General features: G+C 36.2%; 3 protein-coding genes across 6 annotated transcripts; 1 reads left to right on the top strand and 2 right to left on the bottom strand.

Annotated features, from left to right (window-relative positions):
• Nucleotides 1–10,383: 10,383 nt before the first annotated feature.
• LOC137742386 (S-adenosyl-L-methionine-dependent methyltransferases superfamily protein) lies at nt 10,384–15,023 on the bottom strand. 4 transcript variants are annotated; one of them, XM_068482240.2, is made up of 10 exons: nt 14,886–15,023; nt 14,589–14,683; nt 14,346–14,412; nt 13,975–14,040; nt 13,118–13,211; nt 12,870–12,980; nt 12,165–12,265; nt 11,457–11,531; nt 11,273–11,365; nt 10,384–10,959 (listed from the first exon to the last, which is right to left on the bottom strand). In XM_068482240.2, exons 2-10 carry the CDS (start codon nt 14,600–14,602, stop codon nt 10,576–10,578), a joined length of 1,005 nt encoding a protein of 334 aa, XP_068338341.2. In that variant the 5' UTR covers nt 14,603–14,683; nt 14,886–15,023; the 3' UTR covers nt 10,384–10,575. The 4 variants fall into 4 exon arrangements, with proteins under 4 accessions (XP_068338341.2, XP_088536616.1, XP_088536617.1 ...); XM_088680490.1 differs by having other exon boundaries at nt 13,885–14,040; XM_088680491.1 differs by lacking the exon at nt 14,886–15,023 and adding an exon at nt 14,834–14,884 and having other exon boundaries at nt 13,885–14,040.
• A 573-nt stretch (nt 15,024–15,596) lies between these two features.
• LOC137743320 (replication factor-A carboxy-terminal domain protein) lies at nt 15,597–18,579 on the top strand. The gene is made up of 4 exons (XM_068483186.2): nt 15,597–15,849; nt 15,949–16,069; nt 16,777–16,931; nt 18,462–18,579. Exons 1-4 carry the CDS (start codon nt 15,631–15,633, stop codon nt 18,483–18,485), a joined length of 519 nt encoding a protein of 172 aa, XP_068339287.2. The 5' UTR covers nt 15,597–15,630; the 3' UTR covers nt 18,486–18,579.
• LOC137741792 (serine carboxypeptidase-like) lies at nt 17,236–20,104 on the bottom strand. Its single transcript, XM_068481509.2, has 9 exons — nt 19,615–20,104; nt 19,333–19,501; nt 19,130–19,249; nt 18,739–18,882; nt 18,497–18,647; nt 18,282–18,373; nt 17,914–18,172; nt 17,679–17,812; nt 17,236–17,572 (listed from the first exon to the last, which is right to left on the bottom strand). Exons 1-9 carry the CDS (start codon nt 19,965–19,967, stop codon nt 17,414–17,416), a joined length of 1,581 nt encoding a protein of 526 aa, XP_068337610.2. The 5' UTR covers nt 19,968–20,104; the 3' UTR covers nt 17,236–17,413.

Here is a 20,104-nt window from a genome sequence, read left to right on the forward strand (position 1 = left end):
TCTCAATACAAATATGACAATCGTCACTCTAGTTACATAGAAACAAGCGGTGCGTAAAAAAATAGTGTCCTAAGAAGCTTAAAAGTTGAAGTAATGAAAAGATGGGGTTATGCCTTTTTATTGTTTTTACCTTTTCTTATCATCAATTGTATCAAATATCAAAGAATCATTACACAATAATCATGATCTTTGTTATCTAGTAGCTAGAGTACAGTACATGAGATGCACATGCAGAGTAACTGATGAGAGTGATCATATAGTTTGGACCCATCAATCAGAACCTTTACCCTTAAATTCATCTGATCAGGTGCCGGGGACCGTAGAGGCTAATCAATGCCTCCTCCATGGATTGACGATGCATCATAGCTATTGTCACAACTAGTTTAAAACAAGCAAACAATATTCAGAGATAGTTCTCGTACAATGTAGCATTTCCTCACCGGGACACATCGATCATAGTTGGGGTATACCTAGGTTCACTATTTGGGTTTCTGAGCGACCCATTGGAATAGAGGCCTAATAATGGATCACTCTGAGGGACCCTACCTAGATACATGATTTTGCAAGCCAAAAATACAAAATTGTTTGGTACAGTAATGATGACCACTCTACATTGTTATAAAAAGAAGAAAAAAATTGTAATTTTGTATGTGTAACATCTTCAATGTTACGTAGAACTGAATGTTACATGTGATCTAAAATTTTAATTTGATTTTTACAACTATTAAATTTTTTATGTTCAGTTTCAACTATTCCTTTTTCCTATCACCTAATGCACAACTGCATAATAAAAATTGAAATGCATAGTCTGAAATCAGGTTGACATATTGAAAAATGTGCTGCCAACTGTAAATGTAAGGGCTATAGTTTGTAATTTTGTTTGGTTCGGTGCATTAGTGTGAGAAAATTTCGTTCATATATTTTTTAATATTATAAATTTTGATCCCCTAAAATAAAAAATCTATACATTAGGGTTTTTGTTGTTGTAAACATTAGGGTCATTTTGGGTTTTATCGTTAAAGTGGTTATGCATCAAGTCATATATAAAATGTCCGAAGCTTACCAGAAAATGACCATAAGAAATTGATAGGGTGATCTGCATGACCATAAGGAAGTGTTCAAAACATCAATCCTAAAATTCCATTGATGTAGTTCTCTTGGGTTTGTCAGGGAGAGTGAAAATTACTTCTTTGTGTATTGAACTGTGTACAGATTCATTTTCTATTAAGCACCAAGCCATTAAGGCATTACGAAGTTACAAGACCCTATGGAAGGAAAATATGCAGGCGTACTCTTCACAATAAGCTTCTAAAATTTCTTTTCATAGTTTACATACATGTGAAACACCATGTTAAAGAAAAAAAAGCCCTAGGCTTGGACCAAACTACTATAGCACTCAGACTATTATTATTGCATCTGACATTAACAATTGATTCTTGCGTATGTGTTGGGGGAGAAAGGAAGAAAAGGTGAGTGACATTTCGCTTTTAGTTTCGAGTGATGTTGTCCACTTGTGTGTTTTTACCTCCTAAACGCTCTCTTATTTTCGTCGTCAGATTAAATAAATTTAAAAATATCAAATGACAGAAATTGACAATAAATGTGTGAAAAGTAAAAATAAGTGTGCGAAGATAGCACCATCCTTAGTTTTTAGTGCTAAATCTTGAAGGAAGTATGTATATGCCGATATGCGTTAGAAAGATGGTGGAGGGAAGGAGGGACTAGGAAAAGAGAGAATATATATAGTATATATATGTATGTGTGTATATATATATGCAAAAATAAATCATTCATCTGGTATTCTCTACGTATATTTTTGCACAAATTTTCCTCTTATCATTTTTCATCTCTCAAAATTTTCCATGAATTTTGTTGTTCTCCTCTATCCCAATAAACAGAACTGAAGTGTATTTCACTAAGATACACTAATCCAACCACACATACATACATACATACATATATATATATATATATAAAATAAGGAAGCATGCTATATAAGATATAATACGAAAAAAAATACTATTCCCCCACCAAATTAAAAAATTAGTGACATGAGTGTCATTACATTGACTATTAGTCTTGGACGTGCATGCTTGTGTCTTCATCACTTTCTCAACGGTTGGCAAACTAAGCTAGACAAATGTTGCAGGCTTAACAATTACAAATTTAATAACAACTGAAGTGGCCTTCTAAAAAGTCAGGGTTCCATTTGGATTTGGTGGTACTTGAACCTTTTTATTGGTCAACTTTTTTGAGTTGTCTCCAAAAACTTCTATTGTTCGACCCATTACACTAATTTAGGAAGTTACCCTACTCTCGTTAACTGTGGGAGGTATCACAAATACTCATTATTGCATCGATCACTAGAAATTTGATGAGTTTTTTTTTCTAAAAAGTTATCCGGCACTTATTTTTGGTGTGAAACAAGTAAAAAAAAAAAAAAAAAAACAAAAGAAGACCACTTTTAATGCTAAAATAGATGCAAACTAGACGGAACGACCAAATTGATTAGCGGCAACCACTCTTTAGACGAAATTGATCGATTTTTAACTCTAGGGACCAAAATAAGGAGGCATGCCAATTTTAGAGACCATTATAGAAGCAAACATACTCCAGAAACAAAAATGAGGACCCTTGTATTTCACAGGGATTTTCGGGCCAACATGACTGCTTTTAGTGCTAAAATGGACAAAAACTTGACAAAATATCCAAATTGATTTGTGACAATCAATATTAGAGATGAAATTGGTCGATTTTGAAATTTAGGGACCAAAACAAGAGTTGTGCCAATTTCAGGACCATATAGAAGCAAACCTACTCTAGGGATCAAAATTAGACTTGGCATTTGTATTGTGTTTCCTGTGATCGTGTCGCTTTCGTGACATACTTGATATTTTGATGGGCTGTTTCATGTAACACCCGTTAAAATAAACGGCTAATAAAACCCGACCCGTTAATATTAACAGGTAATATGACCCGGCTCATTACCCGTTAAAGAAAATATATTTTAAATCAATAGATAATGAAATGAAAACATAAGACTAAATTAGTATTTACATATCACATTGTCACATATTATTGTAGTAACGTTTTAAATAGTTTTTTAATTAATGTAGAAGAGTGTGTGTGTGTGTGTGTGTGTGTGTGTGTGTATATGTATATATATATGCTCATAATGACAAGCTCTATAACTTTCGTGAAGGGCTCAACTCCGAAAGCCGACACCATAATCAATAAACCATAAATTTAACTATCAATTGTCATTTACACTCTATTCTTCTCACCAAATTTAGTTTTTTTCAAATTTTCTTTTTTGAAAACATGATTTTTGATTTAGCGGATGCAGAAAAATGAACGGTTCAAATTGTTCATATCAAGTTCAGATACGGTTAGTGAAAATAATGCTCAGAGTTTACAAAGTCTCTACAAATTATATAACATCGACTCATATTTCAATTAACCGTAAACGCCAGAACGTGATATCCACTATTTGAACCGTTTATTTTTCTACATCCGCTAAAAGATCATGTTTTCAAAAAAGAAAATTTGAAAAACGAAATTTGGTGAGAAGAATAAAGCGTAAACAACAATTGATGGTTAAATATATAAATCTGTGGTTTTTGGATTATGGTGTCAGATTTCGGAGTTGAGCCTTTCACGAAAATTGTAAAGTTTGTCAGTACGAGCGATTGTATTTTTTTTTTAAAAAAATTCACACATCTACATTAATGATTATTAATTTTTATTATTTTTGTACTCAAACAAAGAAACTATTTATGAGGGTTTGGAGGGTTTTAAAAATCTAAACGACGATGTAACCATTGTCTAAACGTAGACGATCAATCACCTACGTTTATATAATATTTTTTCAACTTGGACATTAATTAGTATGAATTTTATTTATTTTGAACTCCCCCTAAAAATACTATTCATGAGGGTTTGTAGGATTTTAAAAATTCAAATGACGATGTATCCATTGTCAAAGTGTAAATAATATGACCACAAGTACATTTGCATATTTTTAACATTTGTAATGACTTATTATGAATTTTTTTTAACATGCTTTGGTATTTTAAAATTGCTGTGTATTTTTTAATGTGATTTGGAAAATTTTCTCACTTATGTGAGATTAAGTACTATGGTTATTGTAGTAACTAGTAAGGTTTTTTCTAATAGTTTAAAATTATTAAACTAATTTCTTTTATTAACATGTTGAAACAGGTTATTCGCGTGTAAATTCTTTAAAAATTTGTTATTAATAGATGATCCGATAACGATCATATTATTAATCGTGTTGACCCAAAATTTGGTTTTTTTTCATTTTTTTTTTCATGTTACATTAATAAATCGTATAAGAAATGATCAAGTCAGCCTAAATGAGAATCAATTTATTTAACTGGGATTTCGACTCCAGGATCAGCCGCCTCGCTGTCTAACTAATTAGTGACATCACAAGTTGCAACAGCCATGGCGGGAAGTATCGTGTTCAAGATTCGCGCTATGGCCTCAGTGCCTCACCGCACGAAACGTGTCTTCGTTTGGTGCATCGGGCATCGTGCTGCCGTTGGTTGGAGTTTTCTAGCATTTATGATATTACTATTCCTTTTGCATGTCAGGGTCGTATGGCGGTATGAGTGAGTCAGGCTAATTGGGAAGGAGGCAGTGGGATTTGGTTGTTGAATTGCATGGCATATGGGGTGGGTTGGTTTGCTGAGATTTGAGATTTGGTCCTAACTTCCACGGATTAGAGGCTTTGGGAGAGGCAGAAAAAGCAATCAATCTGTCAAATCTCTAAGGCATTTAGGGAGCTAAGAATTTGAATGCCAATGGAGGGATTTTTTCATGGGAGTATCGAATATTTCGAGTTTTTTAAATATTAAATTTTTTATTAAAATTTTGCGATTAAAAATTTTAAATATCGTATATATCTGACATCATAGAATATTTTATTAAAAACTCAAAAACAAATGAATTACTAAGTTCCGCTATATATTTTTCAATTGGTGTACCTGTTGTTTAATTTATTAAACAAATTAAAGTACATCTATTAAACCCTTTTTCTCGGGTGGTTGAGGTTGGTGCAGATATAGTTTGGAGTTTGACATTGCCGTGGCAAAGATGTTTGAGAACAAGATCTCACATCGGGTATATAACAACATAATACAAAATTAATATATGAGAGTTGTTACCTCTAATATCACTAATATCTTTTATGATAAAACCTAACACTAAATAAAAAGTGGTAAAGTGGGGACAGTATTGATGATATCAGTGGTTGTCATGTTAGGTCTGTAAAGTTTATCATGGTAACAGAGCATACTATTCTTTCGACATGTCTTGTGCCAAATTTATTGAGCTCAAATCTGCTACCATAGGTTGGGCTTTTGAAAAGTTGCGGTAAATCTAGCTTAAGGATATTGAATGACTTGACCCTCAAAAAGTTGTGTTGATTTTAGTCTTTGGATGATGACCGGCTCTCGAGAAGTTGCGTTAACTCTGGTATAATGACTTGACCAGTTCCCGATGTGGAATTGGTTTCCCATGTGACCCCATGTGAAGGCCCTCGTGAGGAAAAGTGTTGGGGAATAGGATCCCGCATCGGGCATATGACAAAATAATATGCAATTAATATATGGAAGGGGGTATGGTCATATATAAAGCCCCCAATCCTGATGGAATTATTCGAAATATCGGAAACTCCTGAGGACTTGCCTAAGTTTTCACCCCTAACATCACCGAGACCTTTTGTGATAAAACTCAACACCTATTAATAGGTGATTAAGTTGAGATAATATCTAGGATGTTAGTGGTGAACCATGCTCGGCCTATAAAGTTTACCAAAAGAATATTAATTTGGAATTTTTCTATAGTAGTAATTCGTACTTAAAACATTTTAACTATAAATTCCTCAGGTTTTAGTAATGATTGAATATGCGCTGTTGAGCTTGAAGTTGGTAACGAAGCAACTCATTTGATTGTGTTTTTCATTAATTAAGTATATGAATTTGTATTGACTCATGCACTTATTAATTTGATCAGCTATAACATGTTTTTCGATCAATATATTTTCAATAAACTCTTAAGACTTCATTTGGTTGGGAGGAACTTCAAAGAAATTATTTGAATTTGACAAGAAGGATAACCTTACTATAAAGGATTAGAAACTCTCTGCAAATTCCAATGAATATGGTTTGAAATCTATTTATTTGATTTGTCTCCATTCTTATTCAACTCAAGATTGGTATGCATGCATGGAAAGGTTCTTTATCAGAGAATGGGATATTATGGAATGCCTGATTGCATTTGCACATGATTTGTAATAAACAGTCTTTTCGCGTGTGAATGTGTGACAGTCTAATTAAATAATAGTATCTCTATCATTTCATATACATTCCTAAACTTGAAATCACTTCATCTAATCCCTACAAGAAAAGTTAACAAGCCACTACATTAGTTGTACAAAATGAGGTGCGTAAAAATTTATCAATAGCTTACACAATGATACAAAGCATTTTATTTCTTTTCTTTTACTCTATTACATATAAAGTGTGTCCTTAATATGTTTATTTTTTCATACAAACAATATTGGAGAGTGAGAAAACTAACAATAAAGAACCTCGTGTGAATGTCTATGTACTCTTAATTACGATGCAGCTCAACAAAAATCGATATTTATCTCCACAACTAACTAGGTACATATTGCATGGCTGATTGTGCGCCATTGATCAACGTGATGCCTCAACATTAATTGAGAGATTTTTCAATGTGATTGGAACACGAAGTGGTACACCATGTGTCTTTATATAAATGGTGAGATATGTGTGTTAAAAAGTTAATAACTTCAAAAATAAAATTGACCATGACTTATATTAAAACACGTGGTATATAATTTGTATTCCAGTCACAATGAAAAATTTCTCCATTAATCAAGGACTACTAATCCTTAGTATGCGCACGCAGCACAAGTTAGCAGCAGACGATAATCTTCTTCTTATTGTGTAAAATGAAGTGTTGTTCGTACCCTTCTAGTTCTCGCAACACACACTCTGTATTACAAGAATACAAACAGCAGCACTTTGTGAGAAGGATTTGACGATTTATACCGTCGGACAAGAGTCGTAGCTAGCCTAGCTACTAGGTCATGCATGGCAGTATCCAAGATCTTTGAGCAGAAGTAGTGTCTCTTCTCAATCGTCTCCAATTACTTGATTTGTTTTAACATGTTTCCACTAGGTTTAGGCCCACCTCCGAAGAATATATTTCATGGCACCATCCTTCATCTTCAACGTTTGTTTCAAACACGACTCTGTTATATTCTATCTCGGGGCTTCTTCTTCTAGTGCACAATGGAACAAAAGTCAATAGTCCAATTGGTCTAACAGTGAGCCAACGATTTTGTTCCATTTTGTAAGGTGTGCAAATTTAATGTGCATTGGAGAATTTTCATAACCACGTGAAGTTGACCATATTAAAGTTAAAAAAATAGTAAGTGCTCAATTGCCCTGATGATTAGATTTTTCTCTTCAACTCATTGTGTTCCAAGTTCAAACACCTCATCCCTCCTCCTAACTGTAGATCAGTGTAAAATATCACTTTTATTAAAAATAAAAAAATAAAAAAAAAATAAAAACACTTTCAAAACAAAAAACAAAAGCAAAAAAATTGGGTGCATGCATTAAAGTAAATTTGCGGGTCTAAAGCTTGGGCCTCATGATTATTTATTGTGGGTCAAAATATTGGTCCTCATTTTTTTTATGGGTCGAAGCTTGGGCCATTTTAGTTCTTACATATATGACCCGACACAAAATATGGAAAAGAGAAGCAAATTCTGGGTTGATGCCAGCAATTGTGGAGAGTTTGAATTCGGACACATTGAGCACCGGCGGATCCATTAAGAGGCGGGGGTCAGCTGACCTTCCAAATTTCAATGAATCTCTATGAATGATTTGGAAGCTGCCTTTTTGAAGGTTGGAGTTGTCTTTCATAACATGCCCGCTAACTGCTTGATAAAATATTTGAAATTATTGTTCTTATTATTGTTTTAAATATCAATTTGAGTATTATATTCTTGCTATTCAAGTAGTAAATTTGCTCAATTGAAAGGAACTGGTGGCCTTGCAAACATAAAATGGTGGAAACAGGGAGGAACATAGTATATAATCATGTGTATTTGCTAATTATATTGGCTTCAATTCTACCGGTTGTTACTAATTTAGTGGAAAGAGCCTTTTTCGCAATGAAGTTTATTGCGAAACCTAATGAGGATTCAATGGTTGAGTGTTAGCATGGTGATTTATATTGAAAACGCGTCGTGGACAATTGTAACTTGTATTGTTATTTGTTTTATAATCTATGAATGATGAAACTATGGTTTAATTTCTAAGGTTATCATATGTCTAAGAAATGTTTTGGGCTTTTAAATATAACCCTTCAAATAATTTTTGTTGGATTCGCGACTCACAGTGAGTTGAAGAAAAATGCTCTAACTACCTGAGCAATCTACCACTTGCAGCAATTAATGGAGTTGATTACACCTACAGCCACAAAATTCTTTGAGGGTGAAATAATGGTCTCTCTCTCCATGAGCTCGAAACCAAACTGGAATCAAACCTGCTAATAAATTTGTTGTGCATTCTTATCGTCACTTATGCTACGCCCCCGCACACTGGCATCTATCCGTTCTCCCCAGTTTTAGCAAGGGTTTAAATGACGACCTCTATTTGATGGATCAAACACTTCATGCACACCAAACCAATTCACTTGTTTTGTGAATCTACCAACCCAAATGATATTATTCTTGCTCAAGTCGAACATGAAACGTTCGACCCGATTTATAGCCTTACCATTTCATACCAAGTTGATATGTTTCGTTAATTGATTCATTGCCCCAAATACTGACTCTCACCAATTTTAATTGAGAAAAACTTAGGAGCCGTTTGATAACTATTTCATTTATATTTTTTAGTTTTTGGTTTTTCAATTTTCACTTCTTTGGAAACTAGAATCTTATTTGGTAACTATATACATTAAAATTTTGGTGAAATAAATATTCACCAACAAATAAATTTTGATTCGCTAGGACTTATGTAGTGCACACTATGGCTCTCGCCAAATTGCACACATTAGTTGTGACTCACCAAAACTGAATGAATCATCGAAGAGTGACACATGTTGACATATAAGACCTACATTAAACAAATCAAATCATCATAAGAAGACCAAATTAACCCTAATTGATCAAACCAAATTCACGTACATCTGCAAACAGAAGTGAAATCTAGAATAAATTATGTAGAATGTGTATCAAAATGATTTTTGAACTTTTTGTTGATTAGGAGCTAGCCAAATCTGGCTAGTCCTACTTGTTTGTCTCTTCAAAGATTTGATCTATCAGAGTTCCCCTGGTCGGAGTTCCGGATTCATAGCTGAAAAGCTGGATGCTAGACGGAATGTGCCTATATATTCCTGGAAGGACTTGGATGACTTAAGAAATATTTTGTTAAGTTTATTTTACTCAAGTCATTAAACATGTTAGAATAAAACACTTGGGAACTTTTCATCATTTTCTTCCTTATCGCGGAATATAGTTAATCCGACAATCTTTCCGAAGTCAACTAACTTCGAAGTGAGAAGTACTGAAGTAAAAAATAGGTAAGCTTGTAGGCCCGAGATAGGGCTGGAAGCTCTCCTAAATAACGTTGATTCTGAAAAACATCACCTCCCAACCACCTCCTACCACGCCGCTGCTACCCCTGACGCTCCTCCCTATAGTCGAGGAGGATTCTTGGAATTATGGTAAGACATTTCCACTTCAATCTTATGGGCTACATTAAATAGTTGCATTGGTAACAATTCTACTTGTTTTTATCTTCTGGACATCAAAGCACTACACCAATCAATCACTGAAGCTACTATTGCCTATACTCGCCGCAATGCGAACTTTGTCACTCATCGCCTTGCACGGACTGGACTTTCTTTGAGCCAAAGCTGTAAATGGCATGGTTCTCCTCCAAGTTTTCTTATTGATCTACTTGTAGAAGAATGTGTTAGGTATTGATTCAAAAATTGTACACCATTTCTACTCTTTTTGATGAAAAGAAATCTACTATCGTCTCTTTAAAAAAATAAAGACATGGCACAATTCTGAAAGGGAGGTAACGCCGTAACACTACACCGGGGTTATGACGAAGTATGCTTAGTCCGTGCCCATTTCATCGTCCTCCTATAATGCTTGATCTTATTTGTCTTCCTGTTTATTCGAACTTTATGACCATGAAAAGTTGTTGATTTTACACACAAGTAACATCCGCATAGCCCAAATAAAGTTATCAAGCTACGAAACCGAATGTGAGGAATCCATCAAGATCATTGGCGATTGCACTCTATATAAAGCACAACACATTGCATATCTTTTTGGAGAATGGCATTCCACAAAAAAGAAGTGATTGAAGTACTAAAAAGTATGTATCGACGTCTTAAATAACTAAAATTAAGGCAAGAAACTAGATTAGTATTTGAACCCAACAATCCAAGCAGCAAGGCACCGCATGACATCACAAAGACCGAACCTCATAATTAGGTAATTTTGATGTCGTGAAGAAGGCGCGCAGCCATTGAACCATACCTTCTAGCTTCCCAATCAGTAAGTTTGTCATTCTGAAGTCTTGTCATTGGCTCACAATCTTCCTCAACATTTTCATCGAGGGAACCAGTGTCACCTTTTTCCTTAAGGCTCTCAGCTTCATCAACTTTCTGATCAATCACATTAACTGCGTTTTCTTCACTTGTATTTGCTTCATCAACTTTCTGATCAATCACCTTATCCACTTCTTCTGCACCACCCTCCACTTCATCCTCATTCTGATCAATCACCTCAGCTGCGTTTTCTGCATAACCCTCTGGGGGCTTTAATGTCATAATGTAAAGTTGAATATCTGGATGTTGGTAGGTACTGTCCATCTGCAGGAGTTCGAAACAAAAAACACCTTGTATTTAGGAAAATAAACAAAGGTAAGAGTAAACCTTCTCCCAAGCTCAATCTCATATGTGGTGCATCATGAATGACACAAGACCCTGCAATAAGTTAGCCCCTAAGAATATCAATAATTCAATCCATATGCTAACATCAAATGTAATCAACGCCATAGCTCTTATTCGGATATTAACTACATGTCACAGGAACCAGGAATTTCACTTGCAAACCACATGCAGAAAATGTAAATACTGATAATTATTTGGATCTATATACTGTGTTAGAGAAACTAAGCTGTACCTTTGAATTTGGAACAGTTTTCACCTCGAAGTTTCTTTTCCACATTTGAAGCATTTGTTCATGGACACTTGTAGATCGAATCTCATACCCCATCTTCCCAAAATTGAAGCAAACCAGTGCATCAAGAACAATGTTTAGAAAGTACAAATTAAAAAATAAATCTAAAACGTATGAAGTACCATACCAAAATTGTAGTTTTCGGCCCTGATAATGCATGTATTGTCTGCAACAATGGTTCCAACAGATTTTCTTTATAGACCTTAAATCCAACCAAGTAGAAAATAGATCAGTTAATACTAATTAACAATGTTAAAAGAGGAATATAACATCATACATGATGTTTTAAGGACCGATGTTATTCTGGAATCCCTAAACAAACAAAAGGAAAATAGAAATGGGAGGAGGAAAGAAGACTTGGGTGATCAGATCCTAAAGCAAGTGCGTAAAATGAATTCGAGAATCAATATCAAGAAAGAGTGCGACTGAGTTACTCACATACGGAAGTTGTATTTTTCTTTCTAAAAAGAAGCCATTACTTAAATCCCTAAAAATAGAAGTTCAATCTGGATATCTGGGCATGATGCTCCGTTTCCAGTATCCTTAGGAAATGAAAGCTAAAAGAAAGAAAAGATTTAACTCTTCATCTTGGTGAAAAGGACATGGTTTGGTAGACCAATTAACGGGTCATTTCTGTTTAAACCTTCCGTACATTCAGGGACTCCAGCCTTACTCAGATGTAATTCATTACAAGCCCTTCACACTGAATACTAATGAAATCCAAAACTATCATGTCATGATAACTACTAGAGATATAACTATTTGCCATTGTAGGTCCATAAACTACTGAAGAAATTTGAAGTTTCAATTTTCAGCTGCAACCAAACGAACTTACAACATCAGTTCCAATGATGTAGTCAAATGGTGGTTCAACAGCTCTTACATGATCATCATTTCCCCAGCTCAACTCTGCTGCCTGGATCGACCCAAATGAGTCTAAAAAAACATAGCTTACATGAGTTGCGAGCAAAAACCAAAAAGGGCAATTAAATTGACTAAACCAATCAAAACTTAAAAACAAAACCAATTGGCGCAGTTGGGAGTGTTGAAAGACTTATACTTCCTACATGGAACAGACTGGACATAAAACAAAACATTTAATCGCACGCGAGGTCAGAAAACAATATTGGTCCAATTTACTTAATTATCTTCCTAACTGCTCTACACCATATCAAATCTTAACATATAAATATGTTATGGTCTCCATCCCTCCCTCCCTTACACACAATCAATCAAGGCTGTTATGGTGCTTGTTTTGGTGAAATCTCTCAAAAACAACCAGTTTTAGCCCCATACCTCTTTTGATGGATACAAGTAGTATAACTACCCAAATTTTATTGATGTATGGGTAGCTCCAAGACTCAAAGTAATGCCCTCCGACAGCTAAATAGTTTACTAATTACCGCACTAAGGAACACCAAATGCATGTATATATATATATATATATATAAATACACTCACATGCACGCACACATTTATGAGAGCTAGTACATGCACAAAGGATTAAAAAAATTTCAGCAGATTCAAAGCAAACTAGAACCAGAATTCATCTGTGTGATCCTTGAAGTGTTCCGTTCAACATTTCTCATTAGCAATGGCAAAACCTCCACTTGATCTGTCGTAACCACATCACACCCCAGTAATGCCATGCCTGAAAGAAAAAAACCAGATAAAACAGATGAATAACACTTGAGAAAGAAAATTAAAATACCAAATTCAAGTGGGGAAAGCATACAAAATCATACAGATAAAATTTAACATAAACTTAATAAGAAAAAAGGAACTCACCAAACCCGGCTACTCCACAACCTGCTCCAAGTTCAATGACACGTTTTCCTTTCATTTTAGGTGGTGAGAACCTTCCCTTTCTGCAATTCTTTTCCTGGAATAACCAAAAATGTCACATTTACATTCATAAAGAAAAATCTGCCATGGAAGTACAGTATGTATGAACAAACGATGTGCTCAGGATCCAAATAGAATCCAATAACTAACCAAAAGGGATAGGCCAACACCACCGACAGCATAAAAATCTATACCTAGAGCACAAAAATCATTTTATCAACAGGGACAGAGTATCAAAATTTTCTGCCAACTCAGTAACGTAGCAGCCTTAGGGATTGCCAGCTCCTCTGAGAAATAATCTCCGGCTCTGCCCAGGAAAATGATGGCAATAACATAAATGAAGGGTCCATGTGGTTGCTCCCCCTTGTTAGTCAACGGAGCAGCAGGGGCATCTAAAGCCTCTTTCGATTAAAAAACTTAATCTATAATTGCAGTCCCTTTGACCCAAAATGAAAGAGTTGAATAATCCTTTGATATTCCTAGGAACCAAAATGAAAGAGTTGGAAGATCACATTACCTACACGCCTTGGTTGTTTTTCATTTCCTTTCATTTGATCAAATTCAAAATCATCAATGCATATTGCATAAACACATCTATTTTAAGTATGAACAGCCCTGATGTTCCTAAAATATCCAAATATTGCATTCAACAAGGTGCAAAGGCCTCAAACTTTAACAAAGTTTAAAATCAATGATAAAAAGTCACCTACATGCATTATATCCCATGCGTATTTTGCAAATTGTGGAAACCAAAAAGATCGGAACTTGTACAAGAGTCTAGAGGGGATAACAGTCATTACCAGAAACTTGACAAAAACCAATGAGGCATCCCAAACTGTAGTTCCTAAATGCTTTGAATTGGGATCCTACGGAAAAGATAAAACATTCCACGGTCAGGGAAGAAGTTATTAGGACATATATGATTACAAAGCCAGTATTCAAGTTGATAACGGGTAATTGATGAAACAGAACATAGGATACCTACAAGCCATGGTAGATGGTAAATGGCAAAAATAATCATACAGAAAAGTACAGGGCGGATCCTTCCAAAAGCACTAACCTTAACAATTTCTGATTGCAAAGATCTTTCTTAGCGCGTAACAATAATCCGAAAAAAAAAAAAAAAAAAAAAAAAAAAAAACAAACGCCAAAAAGGGAGAAGAGAACAAACCTGAGCAAACTGTAAGTCATGGCCCAAAACTTCCAAACTCATTGTAAACGTGGTGGGCGAGTTTAATCTGCAGCACAAAATCTCACCACCTTTAACAAACAATTACGTTTCGGAAGGTTTGATTTTTCGAATTGCATAAGCATTTTGATTTTCTAATAACAAATCCAAAAATTTCAAAACTTTATATAAAAATATAACAAGTAAAAACAATTAAATAGTAAAGATTGCCCATAATATTAATACCTGTCAAGCTCCATTTGATTGCTACAATGTTCCCCAAGAAAATTGATATTCCACAGCTGAAAACCCTACTCAAATAAGCAAATTGAAGTGCCACCCTACCATAATATTCAAGAAAAAATTGAGCTTTTCAGTGTAATTAAGCAAGAACCTTTCCTTACATTAAACAAAAAAGAACAAAATTATCACTTTCAGTTCCAATTAGATAACTCTTAAACTCGATCTTAAACTCTTTTTGTACTTTGCACCTGAGGAATGAGAAAAAGAAGATCAAACTCAAAGTCCAAGTGAAGAAATTACCTGAAACTCAAGTGTCTTCCGAAACTCTGCATAAAGTGGACCGAGCCGATGATTTTACCTTTTGAGTTTTGGGAAGACAAGGTTTAAAGAGAGGCGACAGTAGAACTGAACTAGAGAGGTGTACTTGGCTAAAAGCCCAATGCGGCTTCGACCCTGAACAATTTGAGGTCACATTTTTCAGGGCCATGATGGGTTTGGATTCTTTTTTTGTTGTCAAACATTTTGGGTTTGGGCTTGGATTGCAAATGGTTGCTAAAATTTTGAAGCATTACCTATAGATTATAAGAACCGCCATGAGTGGTTCAGTAATTGAGAATGAATTTTAGGGTTGTATATTCTAGATTCAATTATTAGCATTGTTGAATCATACGATGGTGAGCAGGAGAAGTTAAAATGGCTCTATAAGTTTTCTCAACCTCTAAAATAGTGAATTACCTAGCTAAGCCACCAAATGGTGCCTCTTTCAAAGAAGAAGCTATATATTATTAAATGTTGCACCTTGTAAAAAGGCTCCCCTTTTCGAAAAAGGATCCTTGTAGAATCATTTTTCTGAGAATTCAGAGGATCTTGTAATCGTGTACGTTCATTGTATATTATGCAGTTAGTTTTCATTAGGTCTTATTTATATTTAATTTTAAATTTTAAATCGTTGGATGCACAATAAACGGATACCTTTACAAGATCCTCCAGATCCCCAGTTCCCCACAACTTTATTTTGAGAAAAGCAGTGAAGTAGGTGAAGACGATGATCTGCACATTGCTAGCAATAGACAACACCATCGATAAGCCAACGACGATGATCTGCACATTGCTAGCAATAGACAACACCACCGGCTTCTCCTACAGAGTCTGCTCCGTCTGCGAGCGCACTCTCCCCGACAACCCTTCTTCCCTCTGCAAGTTCTGCAGCGTCAATGCCTTCAACCCCCGCTTCCCACGCACCAAACGCCTCTTTCGCCTTCTCGTAACTCCCTACCCTTTTCTTGGAAGGCTGTTTGCCCATTTCAAAAGTGCTTTTCATTTCTGTTGATTCGTATTGGGTTTCTTTGGGTTGTTTTGGCAGATGTCAATAGCTTCAGATACAAAAGTGCTTAATGTGATATGCTTTGATAGGGCTGCCAAGGTTCTATTTGGTTGCTCTGCTGAGGAGTTTTTTGACTTCGCCAAGTTTCACCCTTTTGCTGGTAAATCTCCTTTTCCCACTTCAGATTTTCATACCCATAATCCCATTTATGTGAATTTTTGTGTGCTTTTACTGTTCAGGAATAAACACCACTTAAAATTCAATCTTTTGCTTTGACAATGCGATAAATCTATTTTAAGCTAATCTAATTACGTGGAGCCACTTAGTGCTACAGTCTATTGCAGGTCCTCTTCACTAGTAAGTGAGAAATCATAGGTTTGATTCTCGGTAAAGACTAATTTGAACTAAATTATTGTAGCCCACCTCTTTAGTGTAGATGATATCCTTTGTTAAAAAAAAATTACGTGTAATTCGAGCTTCGATGCCGTGTCCAACTGGCCTAAAGCTGACATTTGCCACTCAAAATTTGATCTTAATGTTCCCATTTTGACTGATGTTTTGATGCTTTCGTAGTCAATTGCAATGTGGTGTGCTTCTTTGGAGAAATACGAATGTAGTAAAATTTTCTTATGATCTAAAATTAATGCAACTTTTTTTAGCAGCCATATGCTTTTTGGTAGCTTTATTGTATTCTCCCATGGTTGAATTTTTAAGTTCATCATCAAGAAATTTTCTTATTGATTATTTATGGAAACTTGCTTCGTTTTCAACTTGTACAATATGTCACCTTTTTCCAGTAATGGCATGCATTAATGGGTGGCTCGATTTTTTGCCTAATCTGTTTCTGTTTTGGGATGTTTTCTGCAGCTGTTAATGCTAGTAGAATTCTGGACGGAGAGATGTTTAAAATGACACTATCCAAACCAAAGAACGGGAATGCACAACATCTGCGAGCAGTTCAAGTTGTTCCATTGAGGTCTGGTTTTCAGCCAGCAATTGTGAGCTTGAGGGAATTGTATGGAGTAAGAAGCTCTTGACTTTTGTTTTCATCTACCTGTATATTGCTATGTGCTTGCAAAAACAACTGATTGTCTTTTTTGTTTTCATCAATATTGAATTTCACTGCGTTCTCAAAGCACTTAACCTTTTTTTGAACACTTTAGGTATAGCACGCATTTATGCCCATATATCCGTGGGTGGTATTTTGATTGCCTACCCTTATACTAGGAAAAACTAAGCCAACGGTACCAGTTAGGTGTGTTTGTCTAGCAATGATGCACGGACTCATGCCCTTTTTCATAGTTCTCCAAAGAATCACCTACCCAATTTTGCAATATATGGTTGTTAACTTTTAAAAGAATATGCTGGCTTTGCAATTACCAGATAAGTTGAACTTCCAAAAGACAAGAAACACTGTTGGAAAAGGTGAAATAGTCAAAGCAAGCATGGTAACTATAGTTATGAACAAGTATTTCATAATTCTGCCTGCCAAACAGACACCGGGTTAGAAACCACGTGGTGGCAGGCTAGGATTGAGGGTATCAGCTGGGGCAACTCTTTTGCCTGACTCGGCCGCAGCCAGATTTCCTTGCATCCAGTTTGTAAGCATCTGTAATGCAGCTTCTGGTTGATCCATTGGAACCATGTGACCAGCATCATGAACCTGTTTTTGGTTACATACCAAATTTTCCGAAGTTACTATTTGTAATCAGATTGAGAGAGAGAGAGAGAGAGAGAGAGAGAGAGAGTTGAAAGAGGGAGAGAGAGACCTTGAGGAAAGCCAGAGGTCCATGGCTTTTTAGCAGTCCGGCATCTGCACCCCCAACCTTAAATGGAACAGTTTCTGCAGCTCCAAATGCTTTCTGACCAGACCATTCCATGGCATGAACCCACTTTGAATTCCCTGCAAAATAGAGAGACGTCATGATATGAAAATTATCAAAAGTACATTATCCTCTCTAATACATTGCAACACGAACTTTTTGCTGGAACAAAGAAGCTCACCAAGCCAATTGCAGATGAAATCGTACTCCCCAGCATATACAAGCAGCTTTATTCCATCTTCAAGAAGGGCAGGAATTCCCACTTCCAGATTTCTCATCCAGTCATTCTGCATAGCATCATATACCGTAGTGCTGCATGAAACAAATTCGATGTCCCCAACTCCTAGGGCATCCCTAACTGGTTGCTTGTTCAAGAATGTCTCCATGTTCGAGAAGTCATAGCAAAAGCTCCCTTCACATTTCTTCCTAATATCATAGTGCTGCATATATCCAAAATAAGGTAGATTCTCAGCATACTTGAACTCGTTTTTAGGTTTGTTTAGAACTTATAGCTCTGACGATGATAAATATTTTTGCGTTTTTTCTTACATTTGTATCACCAAGTCTATGCATTATCTGGTTAACTATGCTGTTGCAAATACTAAATGAATCCCCACAAGCGTCTCCAGTCGTAGAGGCGGCTGACGGTTTGAAACATCAGAAAAGTACGTGAGCCGGATAATCTTGTTCAAACAACCATTATATCTCATTTGATGTCGTAATCAACAGGTATGTGAAGAACAGAAGAAATGAAGAGGAAATACCGCAAGTCTTAGCTGACTCTTCGCAGTGTGGAATTATCTGTGATATACTGTCGTAGTCAGGTTTTGTAATCAACTTCATTTCCAGTGCATAATCACTGTATGCCTTGTACTGGATTTCTGGATTGGTCAACCCATTCCCTATGGCGAAACCCTGTTCAACCGGAGGAGATAAACCGATCAGATCAGAACTACCATAGGAGATAAACCAAATGCAGTCAGCCTGTTGTAACTATTACAGATACCTTGAGGTTTATGTGAGTCCCTTCCTTTGCTTTGTTTCCTTTGTGAACCCGAGAAGCAAGCGCGGGAACGTAGTGCCCAGCATATGACTCTCCGGTAATGTAGAAATCATTTTTAGCAAATTGAGGATGTTGAGTGAAAAATTCCTGTCACCATGAAGAGAAGCTGGTAAATTCAAGGTCTCTAAGATTGATAAAGGAAAACTTCACTTGATTGAGTTGCAATGTTGATGAAGTGCCTTCGTATGTATTTATGAAGGCCATTTTTAATGACAGTTGTTCACACGTGAGCGAATGATTATCATGATTATCGTTCGTTGATGCATATGATGGATGATTTCGTATACATCAACGATGAGTGCATGTCTGTTTAACAGAAAGTAATCATTAGAACCTGAAGAAAGTCGTATAAATCGTTGCTAACGCCTTCTTCGTTGTGACGAATGTCATCCGAATTTGTACTATAGCTGAAACCAGTTCCAACGGGTTGGTCAACGAAAAGAATGTTCGATGCCTGCCAAACAAGAACTCGTTCAGAAACACAAACAAGCGATAAACGATAAGAAAAAACACCTCGGCCAAGGACCATTACAGTACCTTGTCCCAGCCGTAGTCATTCCAAGTGAGTGACAAGTTCTTTTGAATGCGGAAGGGACCATTTTCATAAAACAAAGCCAGTTCACTGCTGCATCCCGGCCCTCCAGTCAGCCATATCACAACAGGATTGTTCTTGTTGGTCCTCGATTCGAAAAATAAGTAGAACATCCTGCAAAAAATAATGCAATTCGAGTAAAATTCAGTCCAGAATTTCATAGTTTCCAGTTTCCCAAATCAAATGTGATTTGAAATACAGTTGAAGATCAACCCTTTTGCTCTTACCTTGCAGCGTTCGAGTGGGGAAGGCGGTAGTAGCCGGCGTGGTGACCAAGCTCTTTAACAGAAGGACCCAAAGCGGCGTCAAGAAAGGGCATTTGGAACTGCTTCTCGACAATCTTAGCACCAGCATCACTCTCAGCATCCAATAAAGGCCTGTGGGGTAAAGTGTTGATATCATGCTTTGGGAACAAGTTGAGGGCTCTGATGAACTTCTCCGCTTGGCGTTTCGCGGAGAGGGTGGGGGAAGGCAAGTGAAGGCGGTCGCTGGCGGGGTTCGACGCAGATGATAAAAGTGGGAGGAGGAGGAGAAGGAAAAGAGAAGAGAGGGAAATGTGAGGGAAAGTAGGAGATGTCATTGTTGTTGGTTTGTTTTGTATGGGAAGAAAAGTGTGGGGTTTGGAGGGAATATATAGTGTTCGATGTAAACAAGAAGGAAAAAACAGAGAGTTGGCATGAAGGATGGACTCTGGAGTACGAAATGTCCAACCCTCAG

Source organism: Pyrus communis, chromosome 11, assembly GCF_041283825.1.
Source record: "Pyrus communis isolate YQ-2024b chromosome 11, ASM4128382v1, whole genome shotgun sequence".
Lineage (NCBI taxonomy): Eukaryota > Viridiplantae > Streptophyta > Magnoliopsida > Rosales > Rosaceae > Pyrus > Pyrus communis.